The sequence below is a fragment of the Limulus polyphemus genome, unplaced genomic scaffold (genome assembly GCF_000517525.1).
Source record: "Limulus polyphemus unplaced genomic scaffold, Limulus_polyphemus-2.1.2 Scaffold447, whole genome shotgun sequence".
Classification (NCBI taxonomy): Eukaryota; Metazoa; Arthropoda; class Merostomata; order Xiphosura; family Limulidae; genus Limulus; species Limulus polyphemus.
In genome coordinates this window covers 448,804-470,157 of record NW_013666057.1, presented here as the reverse complement: position 1 = coordinate 470,157, position 21,354 = coordinate 448,804, and the positions used below count along the sequence as shown (strand labels likewise).

The following is a 21,354-nucleotide window of genomic DNA, read 5'->3' as shown; positions in this document are numbered from 1 at the left end:
CTATTATAAAAAGTCTGTACAGTAAGTTAGTAGACTTATAAATATTTCCAAAGAAGTTAAGTTAAAACCAGGTTTCAAATTATACTTTTACAGAACAAAGTGCCATTCTTAATTTTTCTGTAATTATGTTTGGAAACACATTTTTGTACTACACTAACATAGTATATACTCACTTTTTTGATGTACATGTATCTGCCCAAAACTGAATTTTACTGATTATCTTATTTTTCAGATATACATACACTACAAAAAGTTGCATTGCCAAATTTGCAAAAACTATCTGCAAATTTATCAGGAATTAGGTACTCCAGTACAGAAGCGGTACCTTCAGCAACACCATTTGCACATTTCAGAACATTGGAATCTGATCCTGTAAGTAACATGTATGTATATATAAATTTTTATAAATATCAATTTTGTCTGCCATTCTTCTGCTTTGTAGGTATATTTCTTACATTACATAGCCATCTAAAGAATTTTGTGCTTCTGTTTTTTGTAATATACAGGCTTTTCTATGGTATATGGACAGTTTCTCTCATATTAATTTCTTTTCTGTGTTTTTATAAATTTTTTCCCACTATTATGTTCTATCTGATTTTCGAATGTTTTTGCCTCTTTTACATTTTTGACTTTCTCCTATATTTTTTCAGTAATCCTACTTTTACTTTTTGATTTATACTCTTCCTTAGTTTACATCTTTAGTGTAAATCTCAGTTGATCTGAACATTAATTATATCTTATACTGATTTTGCCATTGATTTATCTAGCTTTACCCTTCTCACAATCTGTTAAAGATTTCTTTTGCTAGTCATGTGATACATTCAACAGTTAATAAAAGACACTTTTCTTGTAGTGTTTGTTGTATGCCAGCTATTCTCCTTACTTAACAACCACATGTTCATTATCATGTAATTATTTAAATGTAATTGCCATTTTTTTCCACCATAATTTGCAAGTTTTTTTTTTCCTTTGTGCCAGTGTGCATACACTCAGTGTAAAACATTCCATGGTTGTATCAGTAAAGCAGCATAGATTTGTTTATTTTATTGGGAATGGAATCTGTCTTCATCTTTTGTGTGAATTTAATTAAATTGATTTTTGTTATGAATTGTTTTTTTTTTTTAGTAAAGTCTTAAGCTATTTATTTATCACTCAGAGTACTGAAGTGACACTGTGTTTACTTATTATAATAACAAGTATTTATGTGCTATGGTTGGACCATTTTTATTCTGCAAATGGTTAAAAAAAATCTCTATATTCATTTCAGTTAAAGTAATACTTTATTTACATCAACAGCCTGATTTTCAAAATTGGTAAAATAAAAACTAGGCCTCTGGCTATGTGTCTACTTATTACATATTTACCTGTTTTGTAGATCTGACAACAGAAATGACTTGTATAGTGACCAGCATTTTATTTCTATATCATGCTGTCATGTGATCCTAGGTTTTGTTATGTGGAATGTAATAAAAGAGAAATAAAATGATGATTTAATATTGTTGTTTTTTTATTCTATAATGTCTCCTTGTCCACATTTATTTTGTGTAAAGTTTTGAATGAAGTTAAAAGGTAATGTTGTTTATATATTTGTAGACACTCGGTAGTGCTGCCCCTTCTCTCCCACCACACACACATTTTAGCTGTGGTTATGCCTTATGATCAAGGTTGCTTTCGAAGTTAAGCTTCCTTCAAGACACAAGCTATATTACATTATTACTGTGGAGAGCTCAGGGAAAGAAGGACCAATTAGAAACTTGAACTGAAATTTCGGAGGGAGGGCCCCAAACAAAAGTGTTGTCTTTGGCCCAAAGGCTTCTGCAGGCAGTAGTGTCTAGCATATACAAGTTTAAAACATTTATTGTTAAAGTGAGTTGTTTGAAACATTGAAGGATAACAATGTGTGCATGATCAACTCTGAGAATGATTTCATCACAAATTTAAAGACATTTCAACAAAAAAAAAGTATGTGAAACAATCAATGACTTGTAGTAGTAAAATTCACCCACAAGAATAAAAGTACAAAATACCCAATGGTTTGAGTTTGGTTAACTAAGAAGGTGGAATAATAATAACAGTAAGATATAGTGATGTTAAAAAAACAAACAAACTTAAAATGTTGTTTTTCATATAAATTCTTTCACAGACCCATCTTTAATATTTCCAGAGGTCAGTTTATAATTTTAACACCTGTTAATAAGCTATGTTAAACTTACAGGAATTCATCTACATCAAATTCTTTAACACATGTAGCTGAACTAAGATTGTTTTCAAATTATTTCCAGGGATACATTTTTAAATAAGAAAAATATACAATAATGTTTCAAATTAGTATTTACTAATTAATTTTTTTTTGTATTTCACAAAGTTTCATCATTTTTTTCCTGCTATTTCTTCTATCACAATTCACATTTGTTTGGATTTTTTACATTGTTTTTAAAAATTGTTAATAAAGTTGATCAAGTAATCAGTCAGTTTGTTACTGTTTTAATTTTTTATTGAAAGTGCTATTTCTTGGTGATGGCATGTTAAATGTTATGACTTACTATCAGTGTTATACTATGTTTGGCCACTGTGATAAACACTGATTTGGTTACATTTTCAGGTAAATCATACAAATAACCATGAAGCTCAGTTTTATACAATGACACCTTCTGTGCATAAAACCCTTTTTCAGTTGGGTGGAATATCAAAATCATTTGAAATTCAGGTGGGTTAGCAATTCTTATAATCTAATGCTTATGGCCAGGCATTGTTGTTCAAATGTGAAAGATGTTTGACCAAGTTGTATTACCTTTTCCTGGATTAATATATTTTGTTTTCATAAAATCAGGAGTGTACATTAAAGTAATAGCTGTGTTGAGTTTAGTGTTACAAAAATATTAATTTTGTTTAGCTATATTATTTTAATTTTTTCTAAAGCAGGTAATTCCAAAATAGACAATAATTGTTTTTTAAAAAAGTCAAAGATATCTCAAAAGCAGGTATTAATTTGAAAACTTCCTCCCTTCTTCTTTCAAATGAGTGAAAAACTTTTAAAATACTTAAGAATATGTTAAATATGCATTTTGAAACACTCTCTGAGCAGTCAGTTCAGAGAGTCCATGCAATGTTTATGAAATTCATATGTATTTGTGCTATCAATTTTATAATTATAAATATATTTACATGGTTCAGTTTTGATGTCTCATTTTTAACTGATGAAATACTTGGAAGTCTCAGAATGTATAAATTTAAATCAATTTATAGAAAAATACATTTATACCAAAGGAATGCACTGTTGTTTTAGCTGCATATACTGACTTAAAGTTATGTTCAATTAATATCCAACAATTTATTGTGTAATACCTATCCAGATGTTTGGATTATTTCAGATATGTCTTTACATCTACAGTTATCATGCACAAGTTGTTTTTCACTTTTAACTTACGTTTGTGTTCCCTTGTCTATAAAAAGTCTATATTGTGTAGCTTAATTCAGAAACTTTTGCTTCTGAGACGATACTCCACCTCTGCATCTGATTATGAGATTTTTATGCCACTAGCCTTGAGCTAATTCCCACCTAAAGAGAAAAAATAATATTTACTGCTTATCCTTTATGAATTCTCAAGTGATGGTAACTACTACTTCATCCTGTGATGGTGATGATGTCATTGACTTGGGACCTGTGGCTACTGGAGACTCATTATCTATGGAGGCTTTAACATTTATTGTTCAACGAGTAGCGAGTTCCCTCATGCATACTAAGTATCATCCTCCCATCCATTCTGTTGAATTACTTCTCTCTCAGTATGAACAGGACCAGGATGACAATGGTTTTGTCTGGCTGTTCCCCCACCAGGGTTTGCTCTAGGTACTGATATATCTCTGAAGGAAAACCTCATCTTTCTAAACTCCTCCTTGACATGATTTTGCAGGTATGATCGTTTTTTCTCCAGTATTATTTGATTCCTCCTATTTTTTACTACATGACAGCCATACTCAAGATTTCTTTGTTTTTCCTCCTTTGCCTGATAATAGGATCCATGTGGACTTGCTTCTTGAACAACTACACACCCGTACTCACTTGCCTTGTCCTCCTCACATACTTGACTCTTTTGTCATCACTTACAGCCATTCTTCATTTCCATTTTTTGTTTCCCAGTCATTAAAATCTCTTTCACCTGTTTGGGAGGAGGAAAACTTAACTTTGATATTGTTTTTTAGTTTCAAATTTTATGCCCTCATCTCTTTCTTACTACCCTCTTACATTACCTTTCTTCACTTCTCCTTATTTCTAAAGCATTGAATTATGCTTCAGAAGGATTTTCTTCTTTCCACCACTTTAGCCCTTAATGTTTTTTCTGCTATATCACTCCTTACTTGATTCCTCTGCTGTTGGGACTTGTTCAGTCAGGATGCTCTCCTAACTAATATTTGCCTGCCTCACTCTTAGGAGTCTGGCATGACCTAGTGGTAAGGGTGCTTGACTCACAACCTGAGTGTTGTGGATTAGAGTTCCCATCACTGAACATACTTATCTTTTCTGCCATGGGGGCATTATAATGTGACAGTCAATCCCACTATTTGTTGGTAAAAGAATTGGTAGTGGTTGGTGTTGACTAGCTTCCCTCTAGTCTACCACTGCTAAATTAGGGATGGCTATTGCAGATAACCCTCATGTAGCTTTGCATGATATTCAAACCAAACCTACCTCAATTATTTGATATTTGTTAGGCTCCTTTTCTTTGCCTGGAGGTCTTTGGTGGTGTTCCTGACTCTCTGAAGACTTTGACTGAATCATTCTGGAATCAGTTGTTGTTGTTGTCTTTGTCAACCTCACTCTTCTGTACGTAGACCTGCTCAATTCACATTTCCCCTTCCTATTCCTGCTTCCTGATCTTCTTTCTGCCACACTACTTCACGATGTTAGGGTTGTTGCTCATCTTGTCAGTGAATATTCTGTTGGGTCTAGCCCAGTAGGCACCCACCTGTCTCACTTTGCCAGTCTTTGGTCTCTGTTTTGACCAACAGGTGTATTTTCTCACCCACAGCCTACCTCTCCACTTCTTTTTTCTTCCTTTCCTCCTTCCTACATTCCAGTTTATATTCAGTGACTCAAGGATGCCATTATTTGAGTATTTATCCCTACTGTGGGATGTTAATCCTGTCTATTTGTGGTCTCAGGAAGCCTGTGGACTAGCATCTGGTTATTGACCTGTCATCTCTCAACCAGTTTCTAGTCGTATCATGGATCCAAGTGGAAGGTTTCTTTTTTCCCTAGTGGTACTTTTCATCAGGTCTGTGGATGACCAAGGTCAACAGATGCTTTTTTACACTTCTGATTACCCCATCCTCCAGACATTTTCCCTATTTCATCGATTTCATCAAATCTAGTTCTATGCACTTCCTTTTGGCAGTGCATCTACTCCCTTTGGTCCTTGCAAGACAAGGGTTTCCTTTTTAAGATCTGTTATCCTTGATTGTGAATCTTCCCTCTCCTCTACTTAAGAACTTATCATGGTGACTTAATCATGCCAGTATTACATCTGGCATTTCCTTACCTCTCGGGTTGGGGCATATCTCTGAATGACAATATGACTTCTGGCATGTGGACAGAGGATGAGAGTCATTTCACATTAATGAACCTCTCATTGTTACTCAGACATATTCCCAATTCCTACCTCTTCTGATGGATCATTTGGTCAGGATCCACTCTGAAATTCCATAGTCATTTCAACTATCAACCTTCTACAGGCAATTGTTCAAGAACTCTTTGCTTTCAGACATTGAATTTTCTCTTCTGGGATCATTCCCATTGAATCTTTCTTGTTGCTTGCACATACCAGTAGTTACAAACATTGTTGTAGACCACCTCTCTTGACTGGAACACATTCTACCCACAGAATTCTCTCTCCACACCCAGGTCTTTCATTGGGTTTGCTCTTGGTTGGGCAAACCTTTCATGGCTACCTCATCATTTGGCTTTGACTGTCATTGTTCTCAGCCAGGCTTAGTCTCACCTTATTCTATGTATTTATCCCCTCTTTGGCTCCTACCTTGGGTCCTCTCTTTGATATGCAACACTTCTTGTTGAGTCCTCCTGGTGGCAGCTCGGAATTGGTTTCCTCTGCTTCTTCATTTAGCATCTAGACCTACCCTTACTATAACTAGTGTCCCTTTTCTATTTCTTAAATCTCACAGGTCCCTTTTTCATTATGGGATATCATCCCTCCATCTTCATACGTGGGATTTGTCCAGCTGTCACCCATTGGGCTGGAGTCTCTGATTATATAACCTTCTCCATGCCACATTCCTATTGCTCTTCCACCTTGTTTATCTATCAATGACAGTGGTGGGTATTTCGTCATTGGTTCATCTGTCACTCCTTTCCTCCCAACCATCCTACTGTGAACCACCATTCTGCCTTTTTTTCCTTGACTGTTCAATCATGATTTGTTGGTCTTCACCATTGCATGTTATCGGGTGCTGTTGTCCACTACATTTTACCTTTCCTTGTACTACAGGGTGCTTTCTTCCTCTGTCCTCTCCAATCTATTCCACTCCTTTCTTCTTTGCCAGCTTCCTTGACCAACATCCATGCCTGAGTGGGACCTTAATGCAGTTTTGCCTGCTCTCAAATGTGCCCCATTTGAGCCATTAGCTTCTTACTCTTTGTACCACCTTCTCTCCAGACTTCCTTTTTTTTATTCAGTCTATGCTGTTGATATTTCTTCTACCCTCTCACCACATTTATATACTCCTCTACCCAAACCAGTCTTTCCTTCCTAAGTCTTCAGGAAGGTAACCGTATTTTCTTTCGAATCTCCCTTCCTTCTATGTCTCACGTCTATAACTGTTCAAACTTGGATTGGCTCTTATGTCCTCTTTGGGCTGTTCAGTGTTATTTATCATGTACTTCTCTCTTTTGGGGTCCCCACCACCATCTGTTCTTACCCAGGGACCCATCTTCTTCAAGGGACCTATCTCTTTCTACCCTTACTGGATGGGTCTGTCAACACCTCTAGTTGGTATATTATTCCCTGGTCTTTGATGCTTATAGGCTATTTCACTTTTCTTTGCACCATATGCAATATCTGTCTCACTCTCTTGCTTCCCATCTTCACTAACCCTTGGATGAGATCCTCCAGGCAGGCATCTGAATGACTCCTTACATGTTTGTTGTTCCTTATCTTCTTCATCTAACAATTTATCTCTCACAGGATTTAACTTTCCCATGTCTCTATTCTTCAGTTAACCCATCATTTCTATGGTGGGTATGTTTGCTTCTTCCTTTTCTTTCCCTTCCATCACTCAGAATCCTGCCAGGTGGTTGATGTTGCTTCCAATGCAGGACTGGATTAAGGTTTAGTGGGGCCTTAGGTCCAGGTAATATTTGGGAATAGTAATAGTAACTGACTCTTGCTTCTATTCTAATAGTTTCACAAACCATAATTTAATACTTTTATGGCCAGGCCCTCGGTGGCCTATGCAATAATTCAGTACTTCTCCCATTGTATGCTTTTTACCCAAACTTTGTACAAGGCCAAGGAGTAATGGAAAGCACTCAAACCATCTGCCCTGGCTCTACCAATGCCCACTGCAAAATGATGTGTTCCTTTAGACCACTAAAGGTATTCTTATGGTGTACAAATTTACTCGATTGTCTGTATCAATTCCATGTGCTATCATTAAAAACCAGGAAAGTGACTGCCTACTTTATTGGCTTGCACTTGCCTACATTTCAAAATAGTATTTATGTGTGTTTGAAGGTGAGTATATTGGAAATATGTTTTCAGGTTAGGAAAATGTTATCTTTCGAAAAACAGAATGTGATAGGAGGGGCATGGCATATGGGTTTGATTTTCTTGTATATATCTCAGTAAAACAAGAAGCTGGGAGGCTATAAATTTATATTATGGCTTAACAGTCTCTATAGTATATGTGTGTAATTCATGCCAAACTCAGAAAATTATATAAGAGTAGAAAAAAATGTAAAATGGACAATTTAGAGTGAAGAAGTAACACATGCTACAGAGAAGTAAAGATTAAGAATTTATTTAAATATTTATTTTGAAATTAGGATATTAAGAATTACATAATATTAAAATTTGAATTATATACTACATTCTCATGAAAAGTTTATTGACATTGATAATAAAACTATTTAATTAACTTTTAAATCTAACTGTAAAAAAAAGGTCATGAAATGCACATTTTAACCCCATAATACACATAAGGTTGATTATTGATTATAATTTTAAAACATGCATATTTGATTTTTAGGTAGTTAAGTAATTAAAGTACTATTTATTTTATCATTCTTTATATTATTTATGAATCAAAATATAGTTTTGCTTTATACTTGTATGTTACATATCTATATTATAAAGAAACTCTTTGTATCCTGAAAATGAGTTGCCTAATTTTTTTAGGACATGCATTGATCGAATTTAAACAACTCACTTCCCATTGCCATTTTGGAGCATCTGTTTAATTTTAATTATTTTGTATATATCACAGACAAAATATGTTTTAGTACTTTTTTTGTGAATTGATCTGTAAAAATGTCTTGTTTTATATAGATTATATGGTATTTTATGTCAATATATATATTATTAAGATTCATTTGGCTAATGACTGTGTTTAAGTAGTATTTATGATGTACTATTAGCTTGTGATAATATAACTTTCTAACATTAATGTAATTCAAAATATATGACAGTGTAAAACTTTCCAAGAGGTTTGCCTGATGGTGCGTAAACCAGCATTAGAAGTGATGGAATACTTGAAACAAGCCAATTATGATCATCCCACAATTAGATATATTCTATGTATCCTTTATGAAATTATAAAGATTATGTAAGTAGTAAAAGTTGTACAGTAGGACTTGAAGCTCTTCCCTGAAAAAAACAATGATAGTGTTTACATGGAAAAATTACAGAAACATTATTTTTGGACTTCATAGTAATCCTCATGAGGTAATTAATGTAAGATTATAGTTACTTTTATGACATCTAGTAGTCCTGATTATTAAAAAACTCTTATGTGTAAGAAACAGAATTTTTGTTACACTTCAATATCAAAATCACCTATTTTTATTCATGATTTGTATGTAATTCCAAATTTAAAATAGGTACTCTAATAAGCATGTGTTCTTATTAAGAGTAAAAAAAAATGACATTTTTTTGGCACAATGAAAGGTAAAATCTATATTATTAGTTACAGATGACTAGTTTCAGTAACTCAGTTACCATCATCAGGGCTAGTATCTACAAAAACTAGTCAGCTGTAACTAATTTTAAAAATTTTGCCTTAAGTAGTGCCAAAAATGTCAGATTTTGTGTTTTTTAATCTTAATATAGCAGCACAATGTACTTGAAAAGAAATTATGTTCTTGTCTTGCCTCATCTGGAAGCATTATATTTTTTCTCAAATTAATTTTTGTTTCTTAATAGTATGTATAATCAGGAAATACACTGATCATTTTTTTATGTCATTAACAAAACTATAGTTACCGTATTAAGTTCTTTTCTTAATGGAACTCCAAGATGGAAGGAAGGGTACAGGAAAAACCTTAACATTAGCACACCTTCTTCATTATGGTTTCAACAAAAAGTGGATGCTTTTACATGTACCCTGGGGTAAATACTGACTTAGATATTTCTTACTGTTTGTTTTTTCTTATTTAAAACAAACTAATGTTATGAAGATTGTAGCACTTAGAACAATAGTACATAAATATATCGTAACTGATAAGGAACTTCAAGAAAGACTTTTATTAGCTGTCAACTTTCTAAAAGCTATTTTTAAGATTGAACTTTTGGTCACTTGTTTACGGTGTATTTTTGTCTTTATCAACAATGCAGCTCCAAACTGGACTCGAAGGCCTAGAGAAATTGCTCCATCTATATCTCGAGAAGGAAGAATTGATATGCCAGTAGATGCTGCTGTTTGGCTTCAACAGTTCAAAAGCCAAAATGAACAACTGCTTAAAGACTTAGATGTGAGTATTTGAATATTTAGTTCTGATACAGTACCTTCCCTCTTCTCACATAATAGCTTTTCTCTTTTAGTGTTGCCCTCTATATGCACAATTTTTGCTAGCCACTAGCCTTGATACTCCCATTTATCTTCATGTGTTTACACATGATACAGCTGTGCTGTAGCATGTAAATAAGCATGTGACAACTCACCACCAATAGGAGTGCAACACATCCCTCTGATGCACCTGGCTCCCTTTATACTGTAGAGCCCAATCTTCACTTCTTGATTTGGCATACTGCTGTGCACAGTTTTCCCTCATGTTTGTCTTAATTATCATTTTTTGAATAACAACTATCTTTGTTGTTTCCACCATATTTTGTTTTCCTTTACTACATTCACTTGATACTGTGGGTTGATAATTTAATAATTTCCACACTAATTGTGAATTATGAATTCCCAATTTCAAGTTACAACAACTACTATTATTGTTCCTTCTGCCACTGAACATCAACCTGCAGTTTCTCATGTTTGGGCTCTTCTCTTTCTGCCGAGGAGGTTTCGGTCTTAATTTGCTGTGAGTTGGTGTCCATCATTATGCCAGATCAGACATACCATATCCTGGTGAATGTGGTCAGGTTGATGATGATTTGGATAGCCTGTTCCCACCTCCTACCTTTGCCGTACAATTCTGAGGAAACACTTGTTGATGCTCCAAAATCTCCTACCTTCCTCATTATGGTGTCTCAGGTATGATATCTTTTGTTTGTATCCGCTGTGTCACGTTTTGGGGTCAGCATGTCTTATTCTTCTTGTTTTTCTGGTTCCTGTGCATTAGCGTATGATCATTTGGAATTTCCTTTTCTGGAATTACAGAACTTATATTCAGCTATGGGGCTCTGACCCTGATACTACTTTAAGTTTTTTTTCAGGCTCAATTTTCCCATTTTCATCTATCCTCACTAACCTCCTACTTTACTTCTCCTCTCCAAGGCTATCCACCATTTCCCTGAATTATTTTCAGGGGATACTTTTCCGTTTTGTTTTCCTCATTGGTGCATATAACTTCCTCTTCTCTTCCCCCACAAACTTGGCTCCTTTGTTGTTCGGATTTCCTTTTATCTCAAGTGCACCTGTCCACTACTTCTTTGCATGACCTTCGTATGGGTCCATTTTTATGCTGGTCAGTCTTTGGAGATCTTTCTGACTCATTTTAGTCCATGGTGGAGGGTGCTCATCAACATTCCTCCCTTTCATTCATGGTCTCTTGCCTTTTGCAGTCTTCACCTGCTCCCGTTCCTTTATCTCATCCTCCTCCTTCCTCCCCTTTGCCTGTAACTCTCCACTGGGTCTTGGCAGAATGCCATCAGATTGCTTATCACTGGGTCCCCTGCTGCCAACAACATCTATCACCATTATGTCAGTGCTAGCACAGTTAGGGCACTTTTGGTTAGGTATGTTTGCCAATGGAGCACTTTTATCATGAATCCTTGGATGCTTCAGGTGTTACCCTATGGACTCTTCCTTCATGGTTGGAAACCCCCTACATTATCACCATGTCCCATTCTATTCTCTACTTCTGAGGATCAAGTTTCCTGCCAGTGTTTATCTGAAGCAGTTCAAGATCTTCACAGTGATGTTATCAAACCTGTCAGTCACCCTTCTCCAGGGTTTTTATTCCCAGTTTTTCATAGTTCCTTAGAAAACTTTGAACTTACCTCCTGTAATAGATCTCTCTAGTTTCAACCATTTTCATTGACCTTCCTTGTTTCACCATGGCAGTTTTCCACAATCTTCAGTTGGAATTTCCTCTGGGTCTTTGGATGACAAAGGCAGGTATCTGGGATTCTTACCTTCCCATCCCTCTTTCCCCGGCAGCCAGACATTTACTTCTCCAAGAGGCTGGTCATGTGGATTGGCTGGTCAGGTTAAAGAAGTTCTTTCTCAACCTGACCCAATTCCTCACCCATTTGAGAGTGTATTTCACCTCATACCGCTATTGGGCCTAGCCTTCTCTTCTTCAGATGGGTTCAATGGAGCTCTTAGTTCTTGATTCTCAATCCTTTCTCTCTCTCACTATATGCTAGGTTATATCTTTTAGAGTACTTGGGCTTTCATTGATGTCTTCAATCTCTTGGGCCATGCTCACATGCATGTTCTTCAGTGGGTGTTGCATGATTTATGGAATCTTGCTTGGGATCCCCTGGACCCCATTATCCTTCTTCCTTCCTCACTACATGTCGATTTAACCTAGTGGCTTGACAGGAATAATGCCACGGCTGGCTTTCCTCTTCCACCTTTCATCCCAAGTTGGATCTTTTTACAGATGCTTCTCTGATGGGGTGGGGGGCATTCGTGGATTCCAGGAGATTGCAGTTATTTGGTTGAATTGGGTCTACACACCAATCTTCTGTTGGTATTTATTGGGTAGAGATGCTTTGTTAGAAAGTGTTCATTTACTGTCTTATGCCCTCAGGGAGTTATGGGAAGCTCCTTTTTTCTGTCCCATGTTGTTTGCTGGAGTTCTAGAGAGGTTAGAATCACAAATTGATTCAGCTCATTTACATTCTTTATCGTCATTGGCTTCTTGCCTTTCTGGTGCTAGTTTGGGAGTGTCAACTCGTAGTAGTTCCCGACTCCCTAGTTTGGTTCCCAGGTCTATTGGTTCCTATAATAGAGCCCATCCATATTCTCGAAGATCTTCAGTTCAGGCAAACCATCAACAATGGCATCTATGACTGTCCCGTGGGTGTGGGGAGTAGTGGGAGAACAATTTGATCACTTTCTGGACATCTGGAATTCTTTCACCAGGGATCTATGGGTACTCCATGTTCTGGCTTCAGGGTTGGTCATTCAATTTACATCACCTCCACCATTATCTGCATAACCTGTTGCCTTTTCACCTCCAACAGATCCACGACGAGCGGAACTTCATTCCCAGGCCATAAGAGAGTTGTTAATCAAAAGGGCAGTAGAGAGGGTCAGTCCCGTTCTTCTGGGATTTTATTCCTGTTTCTTTGATGTACCCAAAAAGACAGGAGATTGGTGTCCAATCATTGATCTATCTCGACTCAACCAATTTTTAGATCCTCCTCACTTTACAATGGAATCTTTTCTCAACCTACAATGGCACTTTGCACCAGGGCTCTGGATGACCAATTTCAATGTTACCGATGCTTATCTCCATATTCCCATAGTGGAATCTTCCCGGTTGTTTTCTCAGATTTGTACACAAGGTTCAGGTTTTGCTGCTCACAGCTCTATCTTTTGGTTTTGCATCAGCACCTTATGTCTTCTGCAGAGTTGTTCAAGCTTTTTCTTGTCACCTGCATTCCTTGGGCTTGTGCACACATCATTATATGGACGACTGGCTCCTTCTGGCACCATCTCGTCAATTAGCAAAACAACACTCTCAGATTCGCCTGTGGGCTTCTTTATCAGACTGGACAAATCTATTTTGTCACCAACACAATAACTTGTCTATCTGGGTGTGTTTTTCAATACTCAATTAAATCATGCTCAAAAAACCCCTATCAGGCTTTTACTTATGTCTCCTTCTTCTACTTTGCAGATGGTTCTCTCTTTTTTTGGCAATATGGGCATTCCTCGAGCCTCTCAATTCCTTTGGAACGAGCACATATGAGGTCTCTTCATTGATCGCTTTCCAACCAATGGATCATGCATTTCAATCCTTTGAATCATCCTGTCTCATTACTCAGGAGCAACACTGTCGATTGCGATTGGTGGTTGGATTGGTGGTTGGATTGGAACGACACTACTATTGGGGTACCCATTCCACCACCCCATCCGGAGATCTATCTGTTCACAGACACATCTCTTCAGAAATGGGGAGCTTATCTTCAAGGTCAGGAGTTCCAGGGTATTTGGATGGAAAACGGGTCTACCCTCCATATCAATATTCCTGAACTCCTTACAGTGCACTGGGCAATGGTTTACATCTGTATGCTTTTCCCTGGGTTCTAACTATAGTTTGTTCCACTCCCTGTCGAGTTCTCTTGGTTGCACCATATTGGCCACCTCAAATGTGGTTTCCACTTCTTCAGTATCTGCAGGAATGTCCACCTCTACCTCTTCCGCATTGGCACTCTCTATTGAGACAACCTCGATCAGACATTCTCCACCCAGATGTTTGGAAACTCAATCTTCATGCTTGGTAGTTATGTGGTCCTTTGCCCGACATAAGGGTTTAACTTCTAAGGTTTCTCTATATTTAACTAAATCTCTCCATAGGCCAACCACAGCCGTTTATCAATGGAAATGGAATACTTATCGTCTGTGGTGTATTAAAAGGAATTTAAACCTTCTTCATCTAAAGTATCTGCCATATCCCATTTTATGTCTTGGGTATTTAAGAGGGGTCTTTCTTCGTCTGTGGTGGCTTTATATAAGGCATTCCGAATATATAATATGATCCTCAGTACTATCAGGTCTGCTCAAATCCTTTGGTTCATGTTCTTTTTTCACCTTTATCTTATATTGTATTTTCTGTTGTTGTTGACTTGTGGATGTCGTCAGTCGGAGTTGTCTACAATCCATGTGCATCGAAACTCTTTATCATTCCACATTTGTCCTGCTTTAGCCTGAAAGGTCTTTTCTTTCCAAGACTCTGGCAGCCAGGGAAGGGGAAAAGATCCTTGTCACCATTCTATTTGCCTGCCATTTCTCACCTTTTTCACTGCTCCAATCCTGATCATTTGTTATGTCCTATTAGGGCTCTTAAGTGTTATGTGGCTCGGACTAACTCATTTTGAGGTACTAGGTGTCAATTGTTCATTCATTGGAATCATTCTATTTCCCATGACTTATCTACTATTCCTTAATGAGGTGGCTTTGTAAGTTGATTCACATGGTCTATAATGGATTATTGTTATAGGAGAGGAATCTTTTTTGTGTCACATCTCACCAGATTCATCATATCTCTTTGTCATTAACTGCCTGGTGGAATTGTCCTCTGGAAGACATTGTGTGGGCTGGTATATGGACAACTCTTAATACTTTCCTATCTTATTACTTACATGACCTGGCAGTTTCCTCTTCTGAAGGGTTTCCAGGGTCCCTTTATTTTTCACTAGATCCCACTCTGTGGTAAGTGTTGCCCAGGCAGGTATGCTTTTTCTTTTCAATTCTGCATTAGCAACCTCTTTCACTATAATTACTACAGGTTGCAATAGGCTCTGTCAAAATGGGGTGTTCCATAAACCATCTAGGCACCAATAGGATGGTATTACCTTTTTATTATGGACTGCCACTCATGGACTATCATGAGTAAAGCTAAAGGGGATCCTGCCCATCACTGCTGATCTTCAGGTTGAATAAATATAGGAAACTTGGTTCACCTATTGCACAGTTTCCAGAGCACTGCTCCTCAGGACTCCCCAATGCATATTACCCCCCAGACTCTACTAGTGGAGCTCGGGAGTCCTTACCACCCCCAGTTTCCAGTTGCTGGGGTGGCGGATAGAAACTTTTCCCCCAGAATGTTCGAGTCTGTTCCTCCACTCTTGGAGAAGAGGGCAAAATTGCGGACCCTCCTACTCGGGTTCCTGAATGTTTTTCCTAGATGTCAGTAGGAGAGGCACCAGCCTCCATGGGAGCCTACTCATAATTCTGGTTCAGATTTAGCACAAAGCAATCCAGTTGGGGGGTGCATGGCCCTTCTCTTTGATCAAGACAAATTCTAGTAACCCTAGTGATCAATCACCTGAAAAATAATTATGGTCAAAACAATAAGAGAATATAACAAACTTCAAAGGCTACTGGCTATAATATTGAAGGTGAGTGTAAACTTTAAATTCTGGGATGTGTGTTACCAAGCAACAAATCATTCAGGGTAAATCTTGGAAAATTTAGTGAATATAAGATGTAATGGAGCAAATATATTGAAAGGCTCTAATGATGCTAAATTTTCAAGTGAGTCATGTTTTCTCCCCACATTACAAGTTGTAATTATATGAATGTTCTGGAAACCCGGTGAGCTGAAGTAGATCTCACAGTAATCAATAGAAAGAGTTACATGTTTCAGTCACTTGTCTCCAGCATGTTCAAAATTAATGGCTATATAAAATAATTTTAAATATGCTTGAAAAAAAAAGTTTTAAAATTCGTACAACCAAGATAGAATTATTTACCATTTCCTTTGAAAGGCTTTTGGAACAAAATAGAGAGCAGTATTCGTTTGTGCTATTGACAACATCACCATTCTCAACATGTTTGAAACATTACAACCATTTGAAGGAAGTATTAACTTTATAGACAATAACTGCAAAAGTGTGACCACTTTGGCCTAGGAACAATGAATGCTTCTTGAAACTAGATTTGTTGGAATACAAAGTAATCCAAATTTTACTTTTTTTGGATCCTTATTCTAAAGTAGAATTTTTTCTATAGAGAGACAGAACCAAGCACTGAATAGAGTTTGATGGAGAAAATGGTGATATTGCTCATCTTTCACCTTTAACACAACCACCAGGAGACATGAAATTTATCTGGGGATTATTACAGTAAACTATTTGTAGCCACCTATGGCATTAATAATACTGTTTAAATAGGTGATAACAAAGAAAGAAGTTGTTGTTAGCAGTGAAATTAAATTCTTTTTATTTGTACCATTCTTAATGTAATGATTATGAGCCCCAGTCAACAGTATGTATTGCTCTCAGAAACTGACAATATTTTACAAGACAAAGAGAAACTGGTTCCTTTCTGAAACAAGTACAGTTTTTACATCAGAACCTCAAATTCTAAGTGTTGAACAAGGATATCTTAGTGAGAAGTCCTAATGAGGTAGTTAACATTGACTCGTGTGCCCTTAGTAAATAAGTAGTCAGCTCTATGTGATATACTGATATTAATGTAGTTTTACAAAAATGCAAGATTACTAAACAGTTTTTGTTTTCTTATTGTATTAATAAGAAAACAATGCACTCTGTTAAAAACTTAAAATGAATATTAAGCTGTGATTAATGAAGGTTGTTGATAACTAATTATTTAGTAAAAGGCTGACTAGACTAGACTTACTTAGACCGAAGAAGGTTAAGATGGTTGTTTAGAAAATTATAACATTCACTTTCCATACTAAAATTATTTCAATTCACTTTATGTTTAATAAAATTTGTTTGTTTTACAGGATCATATGCTTTGGAAAACAAATTAAATTGATTTATGAACATAAACACATGTTAATGATAATAAACTATTTAGTGTTATTAATAAAGTTATTCATTATTTAACCCTTTGTTTGTTAATTTGTTATTTAGAACTTCCCACTTCTTATAGTAGGTTTTAGTTTACACTGTTCGTAACAAGTATAAAAATTTACACTATTCAGCTGCCAAATAAGTATATCCAATGAAACTGAATATCTGGTACAATAACTTAATATCCATTACAACTCTAAATCCTTCTACTGTTACTTAACTTGCACTTTATTTTATTAGGTAAATTAGAATATTTTTTTATCTATGTCCATTTCCATAGTACTCAGTGCTCATTACCATATACCAGTCAGCATTGTGACCAGTTATTATTTAGTTTTATAGATCAATTGGTACTCTTCTAATTAAAATTATAATTTGCTGTATTCAAGTTAATTAGTTCTATGTGAATGTTCTGTTAAGAGGTGTGAACAAGAAGCATTTCAGATTATTTTCTTTCTGCTACAAGTCACTTTTCAACTGTACTTTTTTGTTTATTGATCAGGTTTCATTATTTTGCCAGCTTACACATTTTTAACTCCATCATTATATTATGTTGTATTCTTGTAGGCTGTTTTATGCACACATTATAATTATCAGCTATAATTTAATTTTAGTAACACACGAGAAGTCGTATTTGATTATTTTTTTAATTATTCAGATTTCAAAAATTAATGAGGATGCAGGTTTATGTGTAACATCAACAGTGATGCCACTATTTACAGCTGTAACATTTTAAACTGTACAAACATGTTTGTGTAAGAAAGATTGAAAAGTACTATTCTTTGTGTTCCAGATATATAAATACAAATAATTGTTTTTAAAAGAGAGGATTAATTTAGTATATTTTAGTAACGACCACGTGAAAGCCTGTGCTGTAAACAGTTGTCGATTATTATAAGATAGAAATGCCTTTTCAGTGTTTTCCTTAAGTTTGTGTAGGAAGTGCTACTAAATCAATATTTTATTCACTATTTCAGCTAAGGGCTCAGAAGAGTTACACCTGGAGCAAACGAGAAGTTACTCAAGAAGGAGAACCACTATTGAGTATTGCAGATCATGTAAGATATGAAATTTTACAATGAAATTCATTTATGTACTTAACCTTTTCGTGACGGGTCACGGGTGAAAGGCCATGTCATCTCGTTTGTTGACTCTCATTCAAAATGTTTTTGAACTCCTGTTTCATGAATTTATGTCAATAAGTTTGGTACAGAACTGTAGATTATAATTCAAACTGTAGTATTATACATTACTCAGTTTCTTAATTTAAAAGAAAATATTAAAAAACACAGATAAACATTGATTTTTGTGTGTGTCATGTGGTATGTTGAATGCAGCACTGGTTCAAATTAGATGTTTGTGAAGTCAAAATAATAAGTCTATAGTTTCGTACAAATTAGAAACTTAAATTACTGATATTTACAAGATAGAATATAAAATAAGAACATCTTTTCTATTTGCTAAGATATTGTTCATGTAATAAATGAAACACAGTGGCACCCAGCCTACCTTATTCCATTTTTGGAAATTCTCCCTTATATATACACTTACTTCTATATATGACATGAATAACCAATCAAAAGCTCAGAATGTCCCCCAAGTGGCTTTGTCAGCCATTTTCAAATATAGTCATTATATCTTTCTTTCGATAGAAGATGGCATGGAAGTAAGTCGAGTCTTTAGTCTGCTCGAAATTTCATACTTTTAGTTCCAAATACAGCCTTGTTACTAAAATTGATAAATTATAATTGAGTTATATGGTATCAGTATAGTAATTTATGATTTTTTCATTATTCAAATGTATATATATAAAACCTGAAAAAAATAGATTTGTTTGATATCCATTTTGACCCTTCCAGATATTTTAGAATGTTCTATTTACTTTATTTGCAATATGCAAAATAAGTTGATTATTGAATGTGACAGATAATTGTTTGAACTCTGTTGATACAGAGTTATAGTCATGTGATGACTAGTCTGCAAGACAATCAGCATACAAAAAAATGTGACTTTTCAAAGAGAATAGCAGAATATGGCAGAAGTGTCATTGTCAAAGACCACTTCTTTGTCCAACTGTTCAAAGGTATATGTAATCTATCTATTAAAAGTAGCAGTCAAAGAATAATTCATCTACAACTAGGAAGGATAATGGCTGCCCTTTGCTCATGATAGAACAAGGAAAAATGATGACTGGCCATGTTTGAAAAGAGAAATATTAAAATATGAGACTGTGTCCCAGGTGACTTATTCTTTCAATAGTGTTTACCTGGTGGCTCAGTGGAAAGCTTGGGGTCTTATATCACTAAAATTCAAAGTTTGATCTCTTTGGTGGCACAGCCCAGATAGCCTATTATATGTCTTTGCGTTTAGCAACAAACAAATTAAATCCTCAACAGTAGCTAGAATCCACTTATCTCCAAACTTACTGTGTGAATGATATTAAAAAAAAAACAATTGTTGTAGTTGATAATTAGATGCAAATGGGAAAGCATGATTTCATTGGTGTTCAGAGTGCAGACTTTGGACATTTAATGACTGGAAACATATGATGTGGTCTGTCCAATTTGCATTTTGTCTGTAATAAGAAGTAAAGAGAAGGCCCTGTGGCACTTGTATTTTTCTGATAATAGAAACGTTTGGTGGTGGTGTAATAGTGTGGATGTAATTTTTGTGGTGAGGGTTGGGACACTTAATTCATTTACAACCAGATTGTACCTGAACATTGTTATGGGTCATTTTCACTACTCATTGCTGCATTTCCATCCTAATGGCTAAGATGATAATGCAACAGTTCACTGTGCTTTCATGTTTTAAATGTTATTGTCTTTAGTTATACTACCACCAGTTTCAATAAGTATGACCATCTCTGGGATAAACTTGACCTTTGTTTTCACCACTGCAATGTATAATGCACTCATACATATTTACTGTCTAACAAAGTGGTTTTTGAACTTTTTTTTCACTGATGACACCCTAACCCACTTACCTTGATTTACATGACACTCCTACTGCCATGTGAATTTTTTTTGCAGAGTTCTTTTTAGGTTCTTAATTATTCTCCATTTGTTGAAAGTCTTGCAACCATTGGTCTAACAGGATTAGATCAGTATATATCTTCTGCAAACATATTTAGTAGTAAATACATAATTAATTTTTCCCATATGAATAAGGCTATAAAGCATTATTGTGAAGGACTCAGTGTTCAAAACATTTAAGGTCAAGCAGTGGTTGGCATATTCATACACTGAAGATGAGAATTCATGGTTTGTGGCGTCTTGTCACAAAAATATGCTCTTAATTTTGGGGTTGTGGGTGTGTTATAAGAGTGTCAGTCAATTCCCACTATTCAGTCAAAAGTGTAGCCCAAGAGTTGGTGGTAGTTGCTTTTGATAAGCTATCTTACCACCAGTCTATCAGTTACAAGTTAGTGATAGCTATGTAAAGTGTAGTCTGGCATGAATATTCTGAAACAAATAAATCAAAACTTTTGCACAGAACGTTTTGAAAAGGAGAATAAATTTATCTATGTGATAATATTTTAATTTTAGCTTTTCTTAAAGCAGAACCAGATTAAAAATAAGTTTTATTAAAGCCTTAGGTACAAAATAAAAATGAATGTAAGTTATTTGAAGTATTCCCATAACAACTTCTCCTTTCTACTAGTCACTTAGCAGAACATCATGTTTTGATCAGTCAGTTGCTTGAACTGGAACAAAAAGAATGTGAGTATGACCATTGAGTTGACAGTGAACCAGATGATTTGTGTCCTAAAGTTGTGAATGTATTTTAATAAAAGTATATGCTGATGTTTGTGAATTAATGTTTTATGCCTTTGTGGTCAACATCAGATACTTAATAATGGTTGCAGATGGCTTGAATGGGTAATGAAGAAAAACTTTAACATAAGTTTAACATAACAGCAAATGTACAACATTTCGACAAGGTTTTGTCATCATCAGGTATTTGAATTTGAATGTTGATTAAATTAACACTGGCCAATCACGTGATAGCAGTAACGAATGTTGATTAATAATGGTTGGAGACGGCTTGAATGGGTAATGAAGAAAAACTTTAATATAAGTTTAACATAATAGCAAATGTACAGTGTACAACGTTTCGACAAGGTTTTGTCATCATCAGGTATTTGAATTTGAATGTTGATTAAATTAACACTGGC

The 21,354-nt window shown here is 35.5% G+C and overlaps 1 protein-coding gene across 2 annotated transcripts in view; it reads left to right on the top strand.

Moving 5' to 3' along the window:
- Nucleotides 1-21,354, top strand: part of LOC106458334 (28S ribosomal protein S29, mitochondrial-like) — a 41,986-nt gene that overhangs the window by 1,479 nt on the left and 19,153 nt on the right. The window contains exons 2-7 of one of the 2 annotated variants that reach the window (XM_013917843.2): nt 233-372; nt 2,603-2,707; nt 8,702-8,810; nt 9,528-9,620; nt 9,846-9,982; nt 18,155-18,235. In XM_013917843.2, the coding sequence (XP_013773297.1) occupies nt 233-372; nt 2,603-2,707; nt 8,702-8,810; nt 9,528-9,620; nt 9,846-9,982; nt 18,155-18,235 (665 nt within the window). Of the gene's footprint in view, nt 1-232; nt 384-2,602; nt 2,708-8,701; nt 8,811-9,527; nt 9,621-9,845; nt 9,983-18,154; nt 18,236-21,354 lie in introns of those variants that run through there. The other variant, XM_022384523.1, reaches the window with a different exon arrangement.